The sequence below is a fragment of the Triturus cristatus genome, chromosome 12 (genome assembly GCF_964204655.1).
Source record: "Triturus cristatus chromosome 12, aTriCri1.1, whole genome shotgun sequence".
NCBI lineage: Eukaryota > Metazoa > Chordata > Amphibia > Caudata > Salamandridae > Triturus > Triturus cristatus.
This window is the reverse complement of record NC_140595.1, coordinates 490,543,190-490,560,188: the sequence shown is the minus strand read 5'-3', so window position 1 is coordinate 490,560,188 and position 16,999 is coordinate 490,543,190. Positions and strand designations below refer to the sequence as shown.

The window sequence follows — 16,999 nt, the reverse complement described above, 5'->3', positions numbered from 1 at the left end:
TTGCGTAGGGCGGCCGAGGCTCTTAACCTAGAGCTTCCTACGGTGGTGGTCAGGACTAACCTCCTGACAGAGGTGCTTCAACTGGCTGCAAGCTCTTCGGAGCCCCTGCTGCCGTTTAATGAGGCCCTCATCGACGTCCTTTTGGGCACGTGGTCCAGGCCCAGCACAGGGGCTCCTGTGGACGGGATGATTGCCCGATGCCACCTCTCGGCTCCTGGCGACCCCACTTTCCTCTCCCAATGCCCCACCCCAGAGACCTTGGTAGTACAAGCCTCCACTTCCAAAAGCACCTTCCCTACCGCTTCACCAGAAAGGGAATCCAAGAAGCTGGACCACCTTGGTAAAAAAAATAAAAATTCTCTTCCGCCAGCTTAGGACTGTGGTCCGTGAACACCGCATGCCTCTTGGGCTGTTATTCCCACTCGGTGTGGGATACTGTGGCGCAGGTGCTGCATCAGTGTCCAGAGGAGGCCCGGGCAGTTCTCTCCCTGGCTGTTGCCACCGGGAGGGATGCGGCGAAGTTTACAATACGTTGTGGGCTGGACACCGCCGACTCTCTGGGCAGAACCATTTCAATGTCGGTAGTGCTTCGTCGCTACGCCTGGATGAAGTCCACTGGCTTTTCAGGGAATGTCCAGAACACCTTGATGGACATGCCCCATGATGGCCGGCGCCTTTTTGGTGACAAAGCAGACAACGCTCTAGAGCGTTTCAAGGACTACTTCCAAGTCCTTGGGCCTCTCCTCCCGCCCTGCGCAGTCTGCTTTTCGCCCCTTCGTGGCTACGGAAGGGGTGCCCTGCTACGTCACGCCCTGAGTCACAGGCCGCAGCAAGTTACCCAACCTTCGCGCAGCCGGGACGTTGAACAACCGTCGTGGTTCCGGGGGCCAGCGGGCGGACCAGTCCACCAACCCCCCTTCTGCAGCAGCCTCCAAACCCTCCTAGTCCGACCTTTAAGGCCCATCAAACGCCAGTGGGCGGCAGGATTCGCCATCACCTCCCTCACTGGCACACCATGGCGTAGGACAGGTGGGTTTTGCATATAGTCCGAAGGGGCTACTCCCTCCCCTTCGAGACTATACCTCCAGCCATGCCACCAAGATACCACCGCATGTCGGAGGATCATCTGGCCCTTCTCCAGCAGGAAGTTACGGCTCTCTTGGCCAAGGGAGCCATCGAGCGCCTTCCTGTCCCAGAAGTAGGTCGTGGTTGTTACTCCCACTACTTTCTGGTTCCCAATAAGGACAAGGGTCTGCATCCTATCTTGGACCTCAGGGACGTCAATCGCTTCATCCGGAAAGGGGAAGTTCAAGATGTTCACGGTTGCTCAGGTCCTGTCTGCCCTCGATCCGGAAGACTAGATGGTAGCGTTGGACTTGAAGGACGCTTCTTTTCACTTTCGATACCTACGGTAGGCCACGAGTATTTTCAATTTCCCATGCTCCCTTTGGCCTTACCAGCTCCCCTCGGCTGTTCATGAAAGTGATGGGGTGGTCGCTGCTCATCTTCGCAGATCAGGGGTTTCAGTCTTCCCCTATCTCAACGACTGGCTGTTGAAGGCGGGCTCGCCCCAGGAAGTAGTCTCCCACCTCCAGATTACGGCCAACCTCCTGCATTCGCTGGGGTTCTCCATCAATGTGCCAAAGTCACACCTGATTCCCTCTCAGAAGCTCCTCTTCATCAGAGCTGTTCTGTACACGATGCGGTTTCGGGTCTATCCTCCCGAATAGCGTGTCCGGGATATTCAGGCTATGATTCCAATCTTTCAGCCTCTATCACGGGTTTCGGTCAGAATGACTCTGAGGCTGCTGGGCCTCATGGCCTCCTGTTGGTCGATCATGCCAGGTGGCATATGCGGGCTCTGCAGTGGGACCTGAAGTTCCAGTGGGCGCAGCATTAGGGGAATCTGTCAGATTGGGTCCAGATCTCGGAGGGCACTGCACAATAACTGCAGTGGTGGCTCACAAACCAGGATTGGGTCAATTGTTGAACCCTTTCCCTTCCCCAACCAGACCACACTGTGGTGACGGACGCATCCCTTCTGGGATGGGGCGGCCAGATGGGAGAGGTGGAAATCAGAGGCCTCTGGTCTCTGGCAGAGTCCAGGCTTCACATCAACCTTCTGGCGCTCTGGGCGATTTGTCTTGCACTGAAAGCATTCCTTCCCTCTGTCCGAGAAAGAGTAGTGCAGGTGTTCACGGACAACACCACCGCCATGTGGTACTGCAACAAACAAGGCGGGGTTGAAGGCATGGACCCTCTGTCAAGAGGCCCTTCACCTCTGGATGTGGCTAGAGCATCAGGGCATATCCCTGGTGGTTCAACACCTGGCAGGTTCTCTGAACACCAGGGCGAACAAACTCAGCCGTAGGTGCATGATGGATCACAAATGACATGTTCACTAGGCGGTGGTGCAAGGTCTCTTTCGACAGTGGGGAGTGCCTTGGTTAGATCTTTTCATGGCAAGTGGAGTTGCGGTCTATTGTACGCCTTTCCGCCTATACCACTTCTGCCTGAAGTGCTGAAGATGATCAGTCGCAACCGGGTCCAAGTCCTTCTTGTGGCTTCCGGATTGGGCACGAAGAGTCTGGTATCTCGAGCTGCTCAACATTGCCATTGATTCACCGATCGGACTGCCTCTTCGGGTGAATCTTCTGTCGCAGCAGCAGGGGACGGTCCTCCACTCGAACCTGTCCAGTCTCCACCTCCTTGCGTGGAGATTGAGCAGCAGCAGTTGACGTCTTTTGACCTATCTCCCGAAGACTGTGATGTAATCTTGGCAGCCAGACGTCCCTCCACTAAGACGGTATACGCCTGCTGGTGGAAGAAGTTTGTGGCATGGTGCACAGCAAAGGCTGTGGATCCCCTTTCTGCCCCTCTTTCTGAAGTTCTCTTGTTCCTACTCTCCTTAGCCCAGCAGGGCTCTGCTCTGGGCACTGTCAACGGCTATCTTTCAGCCATCTCTGCCTTCCTTCGGCTGCCAGATCAACCTTCTCGTTTCAAGTCACCGGTAGTTAACCATTTCTTCAAAGGCTTAACGCATCTTTTTCCTCCAATCCCCTTTGTTATGCCTCAGTGGGATTTGAATCTTGTTCTTACCTAATGTGCGCTCCCTTTGAGCCGCTTCATAACTGTCCTTTAAGACTCTTGACTCTTAAGACTGCTTTTCTGGTAGCCATCACTTCTGCTAGAAGGGTGAGTGAGTTCCAGGCCCTTTCTTCCAAACCTCCTTTCCTGTCTGTCCATCAGGACAAGGTGGTTTTCAGTACCCGTCCATCCTTCCTTCCTAAGGTAGTCACTGCCTTCAACATCGGGCAGACCATTACTTTGCCCACCTTCTTTCCGCCTCCGCATCCTTCAAAGGAGGAAGAGAGACTCCACCGTCTGGACCCAAAACGTGCTCTCTTTCTATCTGGATCGCACAAAACCGTTCCGGGTGGATGATCAACTCTTTGTTGGCTACGTTGGTGCCAAGAAAGGTACGCAAACGCACCATTTCATGATGGGTCGTTTTGTGTGTTAAGGCATATTATTCTCTGGCGAAAAAAGAGCCTCTGGTCGGGCTACGCGCCCATTCCACCAGGGCGACGGCAGCCACTACTGCCTTGGGAAGAGGAGTTCCTCTAAATGACATCTGGCAGGTGGCCACGTGGGCATTGCTGCATACGTTTACAAAGCACTACTGCCTGGACAGTCAAGTCCGGAGAGACCGCTTCTTTGGCCGTTCTGTTCTCCAGGACTTTCTGGTGTGATCTTGGTTCGCATACCCACCACCGGGGTTGGTATTGCTGGGGTATCTATTCTAAGGTAAGGAATCTATAACTAACGTGTTTATTTCAGATGAACAAGTTACTTACCTTCGGTAATGATATATCTGTAAGAAACATTAGTTGGTTATAGATTCCTTACTGCCCCACCCATCTTCCCCGTTCTGTGAACTGATTTCTAGGGTTAAGGACTTCCTTTCAAGGCCCTAGTTTTGTGCACCAGTGGTCAGTGTCTTGCATGGCTCTGCGTTTCTGGCGCGGAAAGTCGTGAACAGAACTGACGTCCGCGCGCGAGGACTGCATCGAAGTAGCTGCCGCGACATCATCCCGGCGACCACAACGCCAACGACGGACCAGGAGCCGACCGACGCCACCTTCCGACGCGCAGAGGTAATGCTGACAAAAAAACTTTCCGGATCCAATCTGACGCGTGGGGGTAATTCTAAGGTAAGGAATCTATAACTAACTAATGTTTCTTACAGATATATTGTTACCAAAGGTAAGTAACTTGTTCTTCTGGAAACTCAGCCAAGGTCCCTAACCGCTGCAGTAGTAACCGTTAACACAGGTAAAAGGAAATAATCACAGCAGTAGCTATGATCAGCTTGGAGTAAGTCTCCAAAAAGGCATCAGAACAATAGAAAATCATAATGCGCAGCAGCTAACAGCAATTTCAGGCAAGCGTACAGTCAAGTGCTAGAGGGCATGGCAGGGGGAGATGTGCTTAGAATGCATTGCCTCTCTAACTAGGAACCCGTACTATGTAGAAAGCCACAAAACATGTTGCATACTCTGAATCTTGGATCATCTCTAGTCAATAGGAAAGGATCTTCCGATGGTCAGTTGTCTTATCTCTCGATTCCCATGGTAAACGTCAACATGTTTTTTTAATGTTGCTTCAGCGTATTGCAAGAGTTACATCCAGGAAGTTTCTCATGAGAACCTTTGCAAGCCTACTCTGTTAGCTGTTCATTGTACCATTGTATAACAATGAGCTGTTCAATGAAATGAAACATTAATATCTAGCATGTCCTGGTTAAATCATGAGACTCGAATCCATACCAATGAACTTGTTCATTATAAGCATGTGGCAGAGGTAACTATCTAAAGTACGATGCAGTCATATGGTGTGAGGAAGGAAAAATATAAATTTTGCAGGAAACACATTTCACAAAGATGTTAGGTTGTATAGTTCAGTATTTATGTTAAATAAGCATTTAAGAAAATGCATTTCTTTTTATTAAAGGATAAGGAAAGAATAACGGAAAATATTGTGGGCTAGCAGTGAAAGAACAACAGAATTAGGAGCCTTCTGTAGAAATAAGCTGCATTTTTCTCTCTTTGCTCGTTAAGACACATTTCTACGTTGTCATGTGATTATTTTACGGCAAAAATTTCAACTTTCTCACTATCCACCAACACTATCATTGGATTTTGGATTACTGCAAAGTCGGAGGAAGAAGGGAAAAGAATTGGGGGGACAGGCAAAGCAGTGATATATCAGAAGAATGACTAACGTTTTTCTTTTTTTACTAATCTGACATCAAATAACGAATAATTGAGACTTTATCCCAATATTGTTGCTTTTAGTTTCCGTTGAAATGCATAAATGACAAAAGAGAGGGGCTGGTATACTCTGCATGGTATAAATGTGTTTTGGAATGGAAACTCATTTTGAAATATAAGTTTATTAAACATTTATTTGTATCAAGAGGATTTCGGAGGGGGTAAGTCTGGGAGAAGATTCATGGCCCAGTAGCGTCTGCAAATGGCTTTGTTCACACCAGAAGATATTTCTTTTTAAAACACATGCTAAAAACAAGGTTTGATTGATTTAAGTATTGTATAATCTGAGGTCAGGGTGTGGACCCTGAATCACTTCGAGCAAATTCCCCTATTGTGGTGAAAAGTCATGTGGGACTAAAATGTACTTTAAAATGCTTTTGACACATTCTGCACTAAAGATGTTTTTTTCAGTAATGCAGATAAAAGAAGGGTGCAATACTAAATGATTGATGTAAAAGGGAGAGTCAAGAGATATAGTTCTCGGATTAAATACATATAGTTTGATGCTCTCAAACGCAATGTTTAGCCTGAGCCTATAGTGCTGAAATTCTTATTTTAGATTCTACTTTTGAACTTTTTATATTCCATGTACTGTATCTGGTATGTTTCTAACAAGCAGTAAGAAACGCCCTTCACTGTCATGTATCGTAATTTTTGTTTCGTTTTTGCAGGTTGTAGTTGACACAGCACAGATTGAAAACAAGGAAGCATACGCTCCTCAAATTAGTTTAGAAGGCTCTCGAATTGTAGTCCAAGTCCCATCAACCTGGTAAATGCAATTTGTGCTTGAATTTGCACCATACAGTGATTTATTTTCTTGTAATTGCATGATTTGATTAGAAACTGACATATTTTCACATGGTGCTGGTTCATCTTCTAGTTTCAGAATGCCTGAAGTGCCTCAGTGAACACCAGTGAGGATAGTCTGATTGAAATCCATGCAGCATGCACACAAGTGAACGTTTCCCGAAAGAGGCTGTTTGCATGCTTACATAAGTGTTAACAAATGCTTGTTCTTAGTGTGGTTCTCAGCTGTTTGGTTGCAAAGGACATATTGGGGACTTGAGAAAGCTGACCTAGAAATGCATTCTGCCCAGTGCTTACTATTTGCTTTGCCTTTTGTCATCCAGATGTGCTTACTTTCTATATGGCTGGCTTCATTTCTTTTAGACCGTCGAGCTTGTGTTTGTTCCTTCCATGGAGCAAACCATGATTACCACCGCTCTGACTGGCTCCTTGCGTTTTTCCACAATTGCTTGCTTTCTAGGAACTCATTTTCTTTTTTGAAAGGCTCTCCACGGTAGTGCATGTGTTTTCAGTTGTCTCCTTTAAAAGATAGTTGAGAAAGCAGTAAACATGCTGTATTTCTTGAAAGAGGTTTCCTGCCTTCTATCTTTCTGCTTTCCTGATTTTACTTATCTTTGCCGGCACTAGCAGTACATCAATCTTGCATGCCTGTGAGGAACAATGTTTTGTCTACGAGTTTATTTAATTTGCTCAGTGCTGTTTACTACTAATAGTGTAACTTAAACAATCTTCTCCCTCACGTTTACGATCTTGCTACTGGCACTGGAAGTGAGGAAGGGCGTGCAAATGTCCCTCTCTTACCCCGGCCCACTGCTGAAATAACCATGCTGGAGTTCGGGAGTGAATTGAGCGATAAACAGGCCCTTACATTTTGTTTTTATCCTGCCACATTTACTGTACATTCAAAGACAGAGGTCAAATGTTAGGTTCTGTCTTCCCAGGGAGGTTGGTGTTTTCTTTTCTTTCTCTGACTTTGAAGTGAGTGGATTTATGTGACAGTCATGCTGGGTATTGGGCATGGGGAAGGCTGTAGCATGTCATTTTTTCTGGCACACTACAACATTTAAATGCCTGTTAATTAACTGGACACACATTTTAGATTATATCATAATTGGGAAAGCTCAAATAAAGCACATTTTTCTGTAATTCTGTGGAGGAAAAAATATTTTAATATGATCAAAACAAATCAGACTAAGTGATGCCAATTTTCACACATCGTTTGTGCGCTGCATATATAGTTGTATCAGTAAAACATTGTTTGTGCAAATGTAATAGTAATTTAAATTGAAATGTGTTGTCTGTGATGACAGTGCACCACCACACCATGCACACTCCATTCTACGGCGTTACTCTAACTCTAAAACTCCACGCTACTCCACACACTTTAATCCACACATTTTACTCTACTTTATCCTACTTCACACCACCTTACCCCACTCTGTCTCCTCTACGCCACTCTACTCCACTCTGAACCACTGTATCCTACTCCACTTCACTCCCTACACCCCTAATTGCCACCCTTCCCCACTCTGTGCCACTCACACTATGGCACTCCACTCTATGCCACTCTCGAGCTCTCGATGCCACTGCATGCCACTCTATGCCACTCCATGCAGGGGTGAGGAATTTAATAGCGGATCAACTTGTCAATAGGACAGGTTGCTTTATAAATCTACTAAACACACTTGTCCCATTATTGCCATGCAGTGCAGCGATAATTTAAGGCCGCAATCCTATTATATTAGAGCTCTGGTAATAGCCTGTCTGATTATGCCAGATTTCTGAATATGCTCGAATTAAATCCCTACTATAGGAGGGTTTGAATTCTAGCAATTCCCGCATTTTGCAACCTTTCCCCAGATCTACATACTGTGGTTGGAGGTAGCTTTAAACAATAGTTCCAGGGTCTGAATGCGCTTTGGTGTGTGTGGAGATCTACTAACTAGCATGTTTTAGAGATTTTCACTAGCTCTTCTCGGATCTTTTCCTATACTGAAAAAGCTTTGAAATTTACTCCTGAAAAGGGCAGAAATATAAGTTCTTCCACAGTTGGGAAAAAATAGTGGTTGCAGGGAAAGTGAACCTATAAACGCATTTTCGCATTAGCAAAACTACACATGCATATTTGCTCATGCTAAAATGCAGTGGTCAAATATTTTCTAGGAGTAGGATATCCTGGACTACTTATGTAAATGTTTGTGAATTCCTGAAAGCAGTAAATCTGCACTATTGCAAAGGCATATATCTTGGGTGCACTTTTGTGACTTTATTTAAGATTTGGGTCCCTAATAAGATCTTGAGTAAACCAAGACCTTTTGTTTTTACTAAAATTCTCTTTATCTCCCTCTCTCTCTTTCTATCTATAGACTGCCTTCACAGTGAGTGACAGCATTCTGCCCTTCCACAAGGAGCATATTCACTCACAAAGTAGTTTTGTTCATTGTCATAGACTACTATGGCAATGTGTGCTTTATGAGAACAAAAAATATTACTGCTTTTTGCCAATACTTGTTAAAATGGTGAGGTTCTGGCAGCTCCCACAGCAGTAACGTTTTACTGAAATCATGTCCAAACTAGACACACATTATCAAAATGAAAAGGCTGACTGCCAATGTCAGACCTTTTGGTTTTGCCAATGATTGTTTATTTTAGTTTCCCATATTCTTGTTGAAACTGGTTGCCCTAATTTTCCGTTATGAATATTTTTGGATATACTAGCATGCGTCAACAAAAGTTTAGTGAATGGTGCTTCAAATAATTGGTACCTTAAATTTGACAGTAGTTTAGCAAAAAAATTTTTTTCCTGATTATGAAGAGTTTTATAATTCGGTTATGAAGGAGCACCTTTTAAGTAATTGCCACCAAGAAAAACGACATCAATTCCTGGTAGACCTAGGTCCACTTTCGTCTCAAGAGTTTGGGAAGAAGGTAGACCACTGGGCCAAAACAAGGGTCACCAAAACTACCACTGCTGGGAGAGGCCAGGAAGCCGCCAAAGGGATATAGGGTAATCCTAAAAATAGTAGTCTTCTCCAGGACCCCATAAACCAGCTCAGGAGTGTGGGCCCAGAGTCTCTACACAGTCTGAGGGTGGGTACCAGAGGAAGAACTGGGATCCCAACAAGGCTTGGTGTCATAACTGTAAGGCAACAGGACACCGAACTGGAGACCTTAGCTGTAAAACAAAGAAAAGTGCTGTTAGTCCACCTGCAGTTGCTAAAATCCAGATGGGATCCCTGGTGTGGCCTGACCATGTCAGTAACCCCACTGAGGCAACATTAGTCTTTGAGGGAGAGGTACCCTTAGTGTGTGCTGCCTGTCAAGATAACATGCTAAAATACTGGCAGTTTTCCACAGTTAATTGGTCCAAGATAGAGGCCTTGAGGGATACTGGGACTCGTGTCACAGTGGTGACCCAACAGCTAGTTCACTCAGATCAGTATCTGATTGCAAGGACCTATCCAGTCACCAATGCTAGCAGCATCTCAACAGTCCATCACATGGCTATGGTCACTTTGGACTGGGAGGGAGTAGTTAGACAAAATAAGTAGTTGTGTCCCCAGATGTTCCTGTAGATTGTCTGCTTGGAAATGACGTTGAGACTTTTCCTTGAACTGAAGTCGAACTGAGGACCCATGCCAGCATGGTTGGTCTCTCAGGATGGGGTTGTGTTGCAACTGGAGCACAGAGTAGAGCTCTGAGTGAAAGAAAAGGTGCTGTATAACTGGATCAGCCCTCCAAGAGAAAGGACAAGAAGACTGGGGACCACCTTCTAAAGAGATCCCAAGTCAGACAGAACCCCATCTTCTCAGGAAGAGGACTTGGTATTCTCGGAGGGAAATGAGCCTGAGAAGATTGGACCATACCAGGCAGATTTCTTGGGCCCAGGGGGACCCTCTAGGATGGATCTGTGCCAGGGACAAGAAACCTGTCCCACTCTTGAAAGCTTGAGGCAGCAAGCTGGTGCACAGGAAAAGGATGATATCAGTGGCACCCACAGGGTCTATTGGGAGGATGGGCATCTATATACTGACGCTAGAAACCCCAAACCTGGTGCAACCAGAATAGTGGTAGTGCCTCAGAGTTTTAGAGAGGTTCTCCTTAATTTGACCCATGATATCCCCCTAGCTGGCCACTTTGGCCTGGATAAAACTTGGAGTAGGTTAGTCAACCACTTCTACTGGCCAGGGTTGTCTCAGGCGGTAAAGGACTTTTGTCAGTACCATGCCACCTGCCAAACCAGTGGCCAGGCAGGAGGCCACCAAAAGGCCCCCTTAATTCCACTTCCAGTGGCTTCTTGGTGTGTTTTCCAGGGTTGGTTTCCCAAAGGAGGTGATATCAGACAGAGGTACAAACTTCATGTCTGCATACTTAAAACACACGTGTGATGAGTGTGGAGTGAACTACAGATTCACCACACCCTTTCACCCACAAACCAATGGCCTGGTGGAGAGATTCAACCAGCCATTAAAAGGCTTGATTGGTGGGCTCCCGAAAAACTCAGGAGGAGATGGGATGTCCTACTTCCATGCCTGCTTTTTGCCTTCAGGGACGTGTCACAGAAGGGAGTGGGGTGTTCACCCTTTGAACTTTTGTTTGGGCACTCTGTTAGAGGTCCTCTGAGTCTGGTAAGAGAAGGTTGGGAAAACTTCTCAAAGAACCAAAACAAGACATAGTGGAATAAGTGCTTGGCCATCGTTCCAGAATGGCTGAGTGCATGGAGAAAGCAAGTCAAAACCTTCAGGCCAGCCAAGAGCTTCAAAAGCAGTGATATGACTAAAAGGCTGCACTAGTGGAATTGAAACCGGGGCAGAAGGTATGAGTATTGGAGCTTGTGGGCACAATCCAAGTGGAGTGGGCCCTACCCTGTCCTTGAAAGAAAAGGGGAGGTTACCTATCTGTTGGACCTTGGCAGTTGCAAACACCCCAAAAGGGTGATACACGTCAACCGCCTGAAGCCCTGGTATGACAGAGCTGATCTGACCACGCTCATGGTTACAGGTGAGGGTCCGAAAAATGAGTGAACCTCTCCCTGATCTTCTCTCCAGCAATTCCCAAGATGGTTTGTGGACGGAATAGTCTTTTTAGATACCCTCACTGCCCCACAGCAAGCGGACTACAGGCAAGTCCCAAGTCAATATGCTGAGCTCTTCTCTCTGACCCCAGGTCAGACTAGCTGGTGTGTACCCATGATGTGGACACTGGTAACAGCCTAACTGTCAAGAATAACATTTACAGGCAGTCTGATAATGTCAGAGAGAGCACCCAAGCTGAAGTCAGCGAGATGCTGGAATTGGGTGTCATAGAACCCTCAGAGCCCTGGGCTAGCCCAGTTGTCTTAGTCCCCAAACCTCACTCCAAGGGTGAAAAGAAATAAATGAGGTTTTGTGTAGACTACAGGGGCCTCAGTGCTGTGACAGACAGATGCACACCCAGTCCCTAGGGCAGATAAACTAATTAACAGGTTAGGGGCTGGCAGATAGATCTGACCCCCGGAGCAAAAGAAAAATCAACATTCTCCACCCCAAATGGCACTTCCATTTACTGTAATGCCCTTTGTACTAAAGAATGCACCTTCCAACGGTAGGTGAACAAAGTCCTTGATGGGCTGGAATCCTTTAGTGCAGCTTATCTTGGTGATATTGATGTCTACAGCTCCACCTGGCAGGATTACCTGATCCACCTTGGCAGGGTCCTTGTGGCTCTGAGAAGTGCAGGCCTCACTATCAAGGAACGGTTGTGTACTTGGGTCACCTGGCAGGTGAAGGCAAAATTCAGCCACTCCAACCCAAGAGCCACACAATTCTGGACTGGGTAGCTCACACAACCCAGACTCAAGTCAGGTCATTCCTTGGCTTGACTGGGTACTATAGGATGTTTGTGAAGGACTATGGGTCCTTAGTGACTCCCCTCACAGAACTTGCGTCCAAAAGAATGCCAAAGAAAGTAAACTGAACAGTGAGCTGTCATAAGGCTTTTGACACTCCGAAGGCTACAGTGTGCTCTGCCCCAATCCTAAAAGCTCCAGACTATACCAAGCATTTCATTGTGCAGACAGATGTCTGAGCATGGGATAGGTGCAGTCCCAGCCCAAACAAATTATGAGGGCCATGACCAACCTGTTGCTTTTATAAGCAGACGACTTCTCCCTAGAGAACAGTGTAGGAGTGCCATATAGAGAGAAGTCTTTGCTGTGGTCTGGGCCCTGACGAAATTGAGGCCATAGCTGTTTGGCACTCACTCACTAGTTCAGACAGACAAAACTCGTCTCAGGTGGTTACAACAGATGAAAGGTCAGTATCCCAAACTACTAAGATGGTCCATATCCCCGATTTTAAACATATCATTTTGTGGTGCTTAGCCCCAATACACATTGAGAATGTCTGTGTTTCGCTGCCTTCTGCGTGTTAGAATTAAGTTTGTTCTAGACACAGCATACCTGAACTCTGATCCCGTAGTCGAAATCACAAGTCAATTACCGGTGAACCAATTTGCAGCTGGGGGAATATCACGGGGTCATGGAGGTCCCAGCTTAATGTGAGTGAAGTTAAAACCGCACGATTCTTATAGACTGTAATGTATTTTTATGTCCTGGTTTACATAGTGAGGGCTTTATTTTTCTTGAGAGATTGGCGCTGTGAAAACATGTAACAAGCCGGCGATCTATTCCTCCCATGTGCAGTTTCAGACACGCATTATGTTAATCCCTTGGACAGTGATAGGCTGAGGATGCATTATATGATTGGTTGCACTTAAGTAATGTAAATATTGATCAAAAATGTTTGTTTTTCTATACCAGCCGCACTGTTGAGACATTGTCAGGGCAGAGTTTAAAGCACATAATGGGTCTGACCAAGTGCTCGGCCGAAAACGTAACAGTATTTTCTCTATTTTTAGGCGTGCCTCTAGGGGGAAGAGCTACATAAACTTACCTGTATTTGGCGCCAATTAGATTGACAAAGGCTTCTGCGAAGCCGAAACTTGTCTCTCCTGTCATGGAGTCGTGGGAGACACGAGAAAATAAAAAGGCCATATTCCTACAGCCTCAAGTGCGTGCCTTCTTCGTTGAAGCAGGATTGCATCTTTATCCCTACAGGGAATGGACTTCACAGTGGAACACTGACCTGGGACTGCGCTTGCCAATACAGATGGCCTTTCCAGGTTCTTCCACTGAGAAGATAAAGACTCCAGGGGAAGGTTAGTTCATCCTCTTTCATTGGAGGGGGGAGGGGTTTCATGTGAGAAAGTGCCTCTTTTGCATGGCTAGCCCCCCACTTTTGCCTGGTTTTGATATGGTTTCAAATGTTGCGCACAGGGTTCCTGCCAACCAGGTCTCCTGTTCCAGTGCTTCTTCCCTAAAAGCAAACCCCCAATTGGAACATCTACCCCCTGTAAGTCCCTAGTAAATGGTAGCCTGGGTATCAAGGGCCTGGGGGCTGAAGAGGATCATTTGAGACCATGCCACTGTCCTTGCAGCTTGCATGACCCTGTGAGGGAGAAAACAACAAAGTCGACATGGCACCCTGCCTGGGTACCATGTCAGCTAACACTGCCTGAAGGCATAGTTAAGCCACCCCTCTTCCAGGCCTCACAGCCCTAAGGTAGGGTGTACCATACCACAGATGAGGGTATATCTGCATGAGCAGTTATGCCCCTACAATATTGGGGCCCATTTCCTAATGCTGTAAGCCATAGAGAGTACATGGGTTGGAAACTCGACAACTCGAGTTCCACAGCACGATGATGGCTTCACTGAACATAGGAATGTTTGGTACCAAACTACACTCTACAATAAATCCACATGTATGCCAGTGGGGGATTTATTGTACCATGTACTCAGAGGGCACCTCAGAGGTGCCCCTTAAAACCCTGGTGTGGTCTCTGACCGACTGTAGGCAGCCAACCACCACCAGACATGTTTCTGGACCCTGGGTAGAGAACTCCTGCTCTCTGGGTCCAGAAACCATGCACATCCTTGGCAGAGGTGTAATGCCTCCTCCCCAGGAGGGGCCAGTGCTCGAAGAAGGGAGCTTCAAAGGCCTTTGAAATGCGACCCTCCGCCTCTGCTGCTAGCAGCAGATGGCAACCCCTGGTTTACACCTCTTCTTTGGGTGGGAAAACCAGCAGGAAAAATTAAAAAGAATAGGTTTGCCTACCTCTGCTAACCCCACACCTAAGGTGTGAAAGCGAGATGAAGAAAAACTTTCATTCCCCGCCATCTTGAAGATGGGGATACTCCTCCAATCAGGGGTAGGTCTATGCCACCCCTCCCTCAGGATGGTGGCTTTATAGAGGGTGTAGTCATCCCAGGTAAGGTGCCCATTGGCCCTACCTGCTGCTCCCCTAAAACGCCTCCTAAATTTAATATTTAGGTCTCTCCCCCAGACCTCGAAACTAGATCTGCGACGGCATAAGAAGAAAGAAGACGACCCTGCAGAAAAGACTGAAGACGACCAACCCTACTGGCCGGTCCCCAACTTCTGCGATCCTATGACCTGTCTTGCAGCCAGTGACTTCTGAGAACCCTGGGAGGACTGCTGCCTTTCAAAAAGCAACTAATTCCGCTTGGACGGTAGACCTGTCCTGAAGGAACTTACTCCAAGGACTCCAGATCAAGGTGGATCCACCTCTCCTGTTCACTCTGGAGCCGACGCCCGTGGCCCACGTCTGAGTGGCTTACCTGTGCAGTGAAGTCTCCCCAGCAATCCTGACCTCGTGTCTGGTGTTGGGTGGCCTCTCCTGCCCTCCACGACAGTGCCTGCAGAGTGAATCCAGTGGCTCCCCCCTCTTCCCCACCCATCTCACCCACCCACCCACAGACCGGTTAGAAGCCTCCGACGTCTAAAAGCACCCCGAAGCCCCTGGACCTTGGTGAGCTGAACCAACGGTGGCTCATATGACCCCTACATTCCAACTTACCAGTGCGGTCGTTGGTCTTCTCCTGCAACCTCCTGTTCCATGCCTGCAGTCTCTTTGCCAAATGGAGAGTCTCTGTTGAAAAGCATTGGGCACCCCATGGCGAATTTGCTCTCTGCACCCGGATACCCCAGTGCCGTTGGTGGTGTATGTTGGTGCTGGTTTGTGGCCCCCCTGTGCTTAGCCTAACCCCCAAAGCTTGGCCCCTGCAACCGATCAACTTACCTGCACGCAGTGTGGCTCCAGGAACCCCCTGTCTACATTGGAAAGCATTGGATTGAACTCCGATTTTTACCTCTGCACTCTGCCACCCCTGTGAGGCTGGTGGTGCAGTTTTGGTACTTACCTGGCCCTTGCTGACTTTTGGCTCTGAAGACTCGGATTGTTAGTTTAATACTTACCCGTTTAAAGACAATATTCCCCATAGGATAACATTGCACTGTTGATTTTTCAAAGTAAAATATTTTTAATTAAAAATGTACTTACCTGATGACAAAGACCTTGGTCTTAAAATAAAATTGAAACAAAGTATATTTTTCTAAACTTGGTTTGGATCTCCTTTTTGAGTCGTGTGGCAATTATTGATCCCTGTTGTTCAATAAATGTCTTGCACTCTTCTGTTAGTGTAAAGGCTGCTCACCCACACTACCACTAATGGAGCACTTTGGGTTTTACATTGAGCCCTGTACACTTCTGGGGAGCCCCTGGACTTTGTGCACGGTAGTACCACCTAGAGGCAATAGCATATACAGAGCCAGTTTCCTCAAACTCCATTTCGCTCTACGACACGCTCCTCCATGTCACAACACACTACTCTGACACTCTACTCCACTTCACTTCACTCTGACAGTACTCCACTCTGACAGTACTCCACTCCACGATACTCTCCTCCACTCACTCATAGCCATGCAGAACAGTAGCCACACTGGTGTACAACATGGCTTAAACACATTGGCAAAGCCAGTAGCTCTTGTATAGTTTTGACCTATTAGCTTTGCCAACGCTTGTTCTATTGGTCTACAAACAGACAATAAAATTGCTACTTTAATCCTTAACCAGCAATGGACACCAAAACATATTGGTTTACAGTGTGCCACAGCTGGGAGCGTGGCTACGTTCTGTATATGGTGCAGTTGTGCAAATGACATTTAAGATTTGTGATACCTCAGCACTCATGGAGGAAGTTAACATCACCATGGTAGCAATTTCCTTCTTTTATTGAGGATTTTGCTGGTCTTTTTAATTATCCATTGAGAGCTAAATACTGTTTGAATTATGAGGAACAAACCCTTTTTCTTTTTTTAAACTTTATTTGCCATTTTCATCCCATAACAAATGATACAGAAATGAAGGTGCATTGTCATATGCAGCATCATGAATACGCATTAGTGGTGGCAAACTTCAGCAGTATGTTATCCAGAAAACAATAAGCATCAGACATGCAGACATTGCATAACATTATATTCGTATTCCCTCAGGATAGACCCCCCGCACGACTTGTAATCACCAATCGTTAACCTCAGCAGTCTTGTATCTCCAAGAATCCCAAATGAAACTATTCAGACTGCGTATAGACTATCCATGTAAGTGTAAAGATCTATTTTTAGGAAACCTAGCATCAATGGTTGGGACCCCGTCAACCCACACCCTCCGGGACAATGCCCCTTTCTAGTTGGGAGTCTGCGGTCTGCCGTAGGTTCTCAACATAGGATCTGAATGGGCCCCATATATCTTTAAGGCGGGACGAGCTGGCCACAGTACTTGCGTAAACCTCGCTGTTAGTGTTACAATATGCAAGGCTGCGCATCCAGCTCTGCAGCGTGGGAACAGATTTACGACCTTATAGTATAGCGATCTCTCTTCTGGCCAGCAACAGTCCGAGGGCCGCAAAATTTCTGACCTTTTTGGGGAAGTTAAATGGGTAGCCTAATAATGCCACCTCT

General features: G+C 46.8%; 1 protein-coding gene across 1 annotated transcript in view; it reads left to right on the top strand.

Moving 5' to 3' along the window:
- GARRE1 (granule associated Rac and RHOG effector 1) overlaps positions 1-16,999 on the top strand; it is a 690,207-nt gene that overhangs the window by 405,667 nt on the left and 267,541 nt on the right. Inside the window, exon 8 of the mRNA XM_085639654.1 lies at positions 6,005-6,102. Coding sequence (XP_085495780.1) covers positions 6,005-6,102 — 98 coding nt within the window. The remainder of the gene's footprint in view (positions 1-6,004; positions 6,103-16,999) is intronic.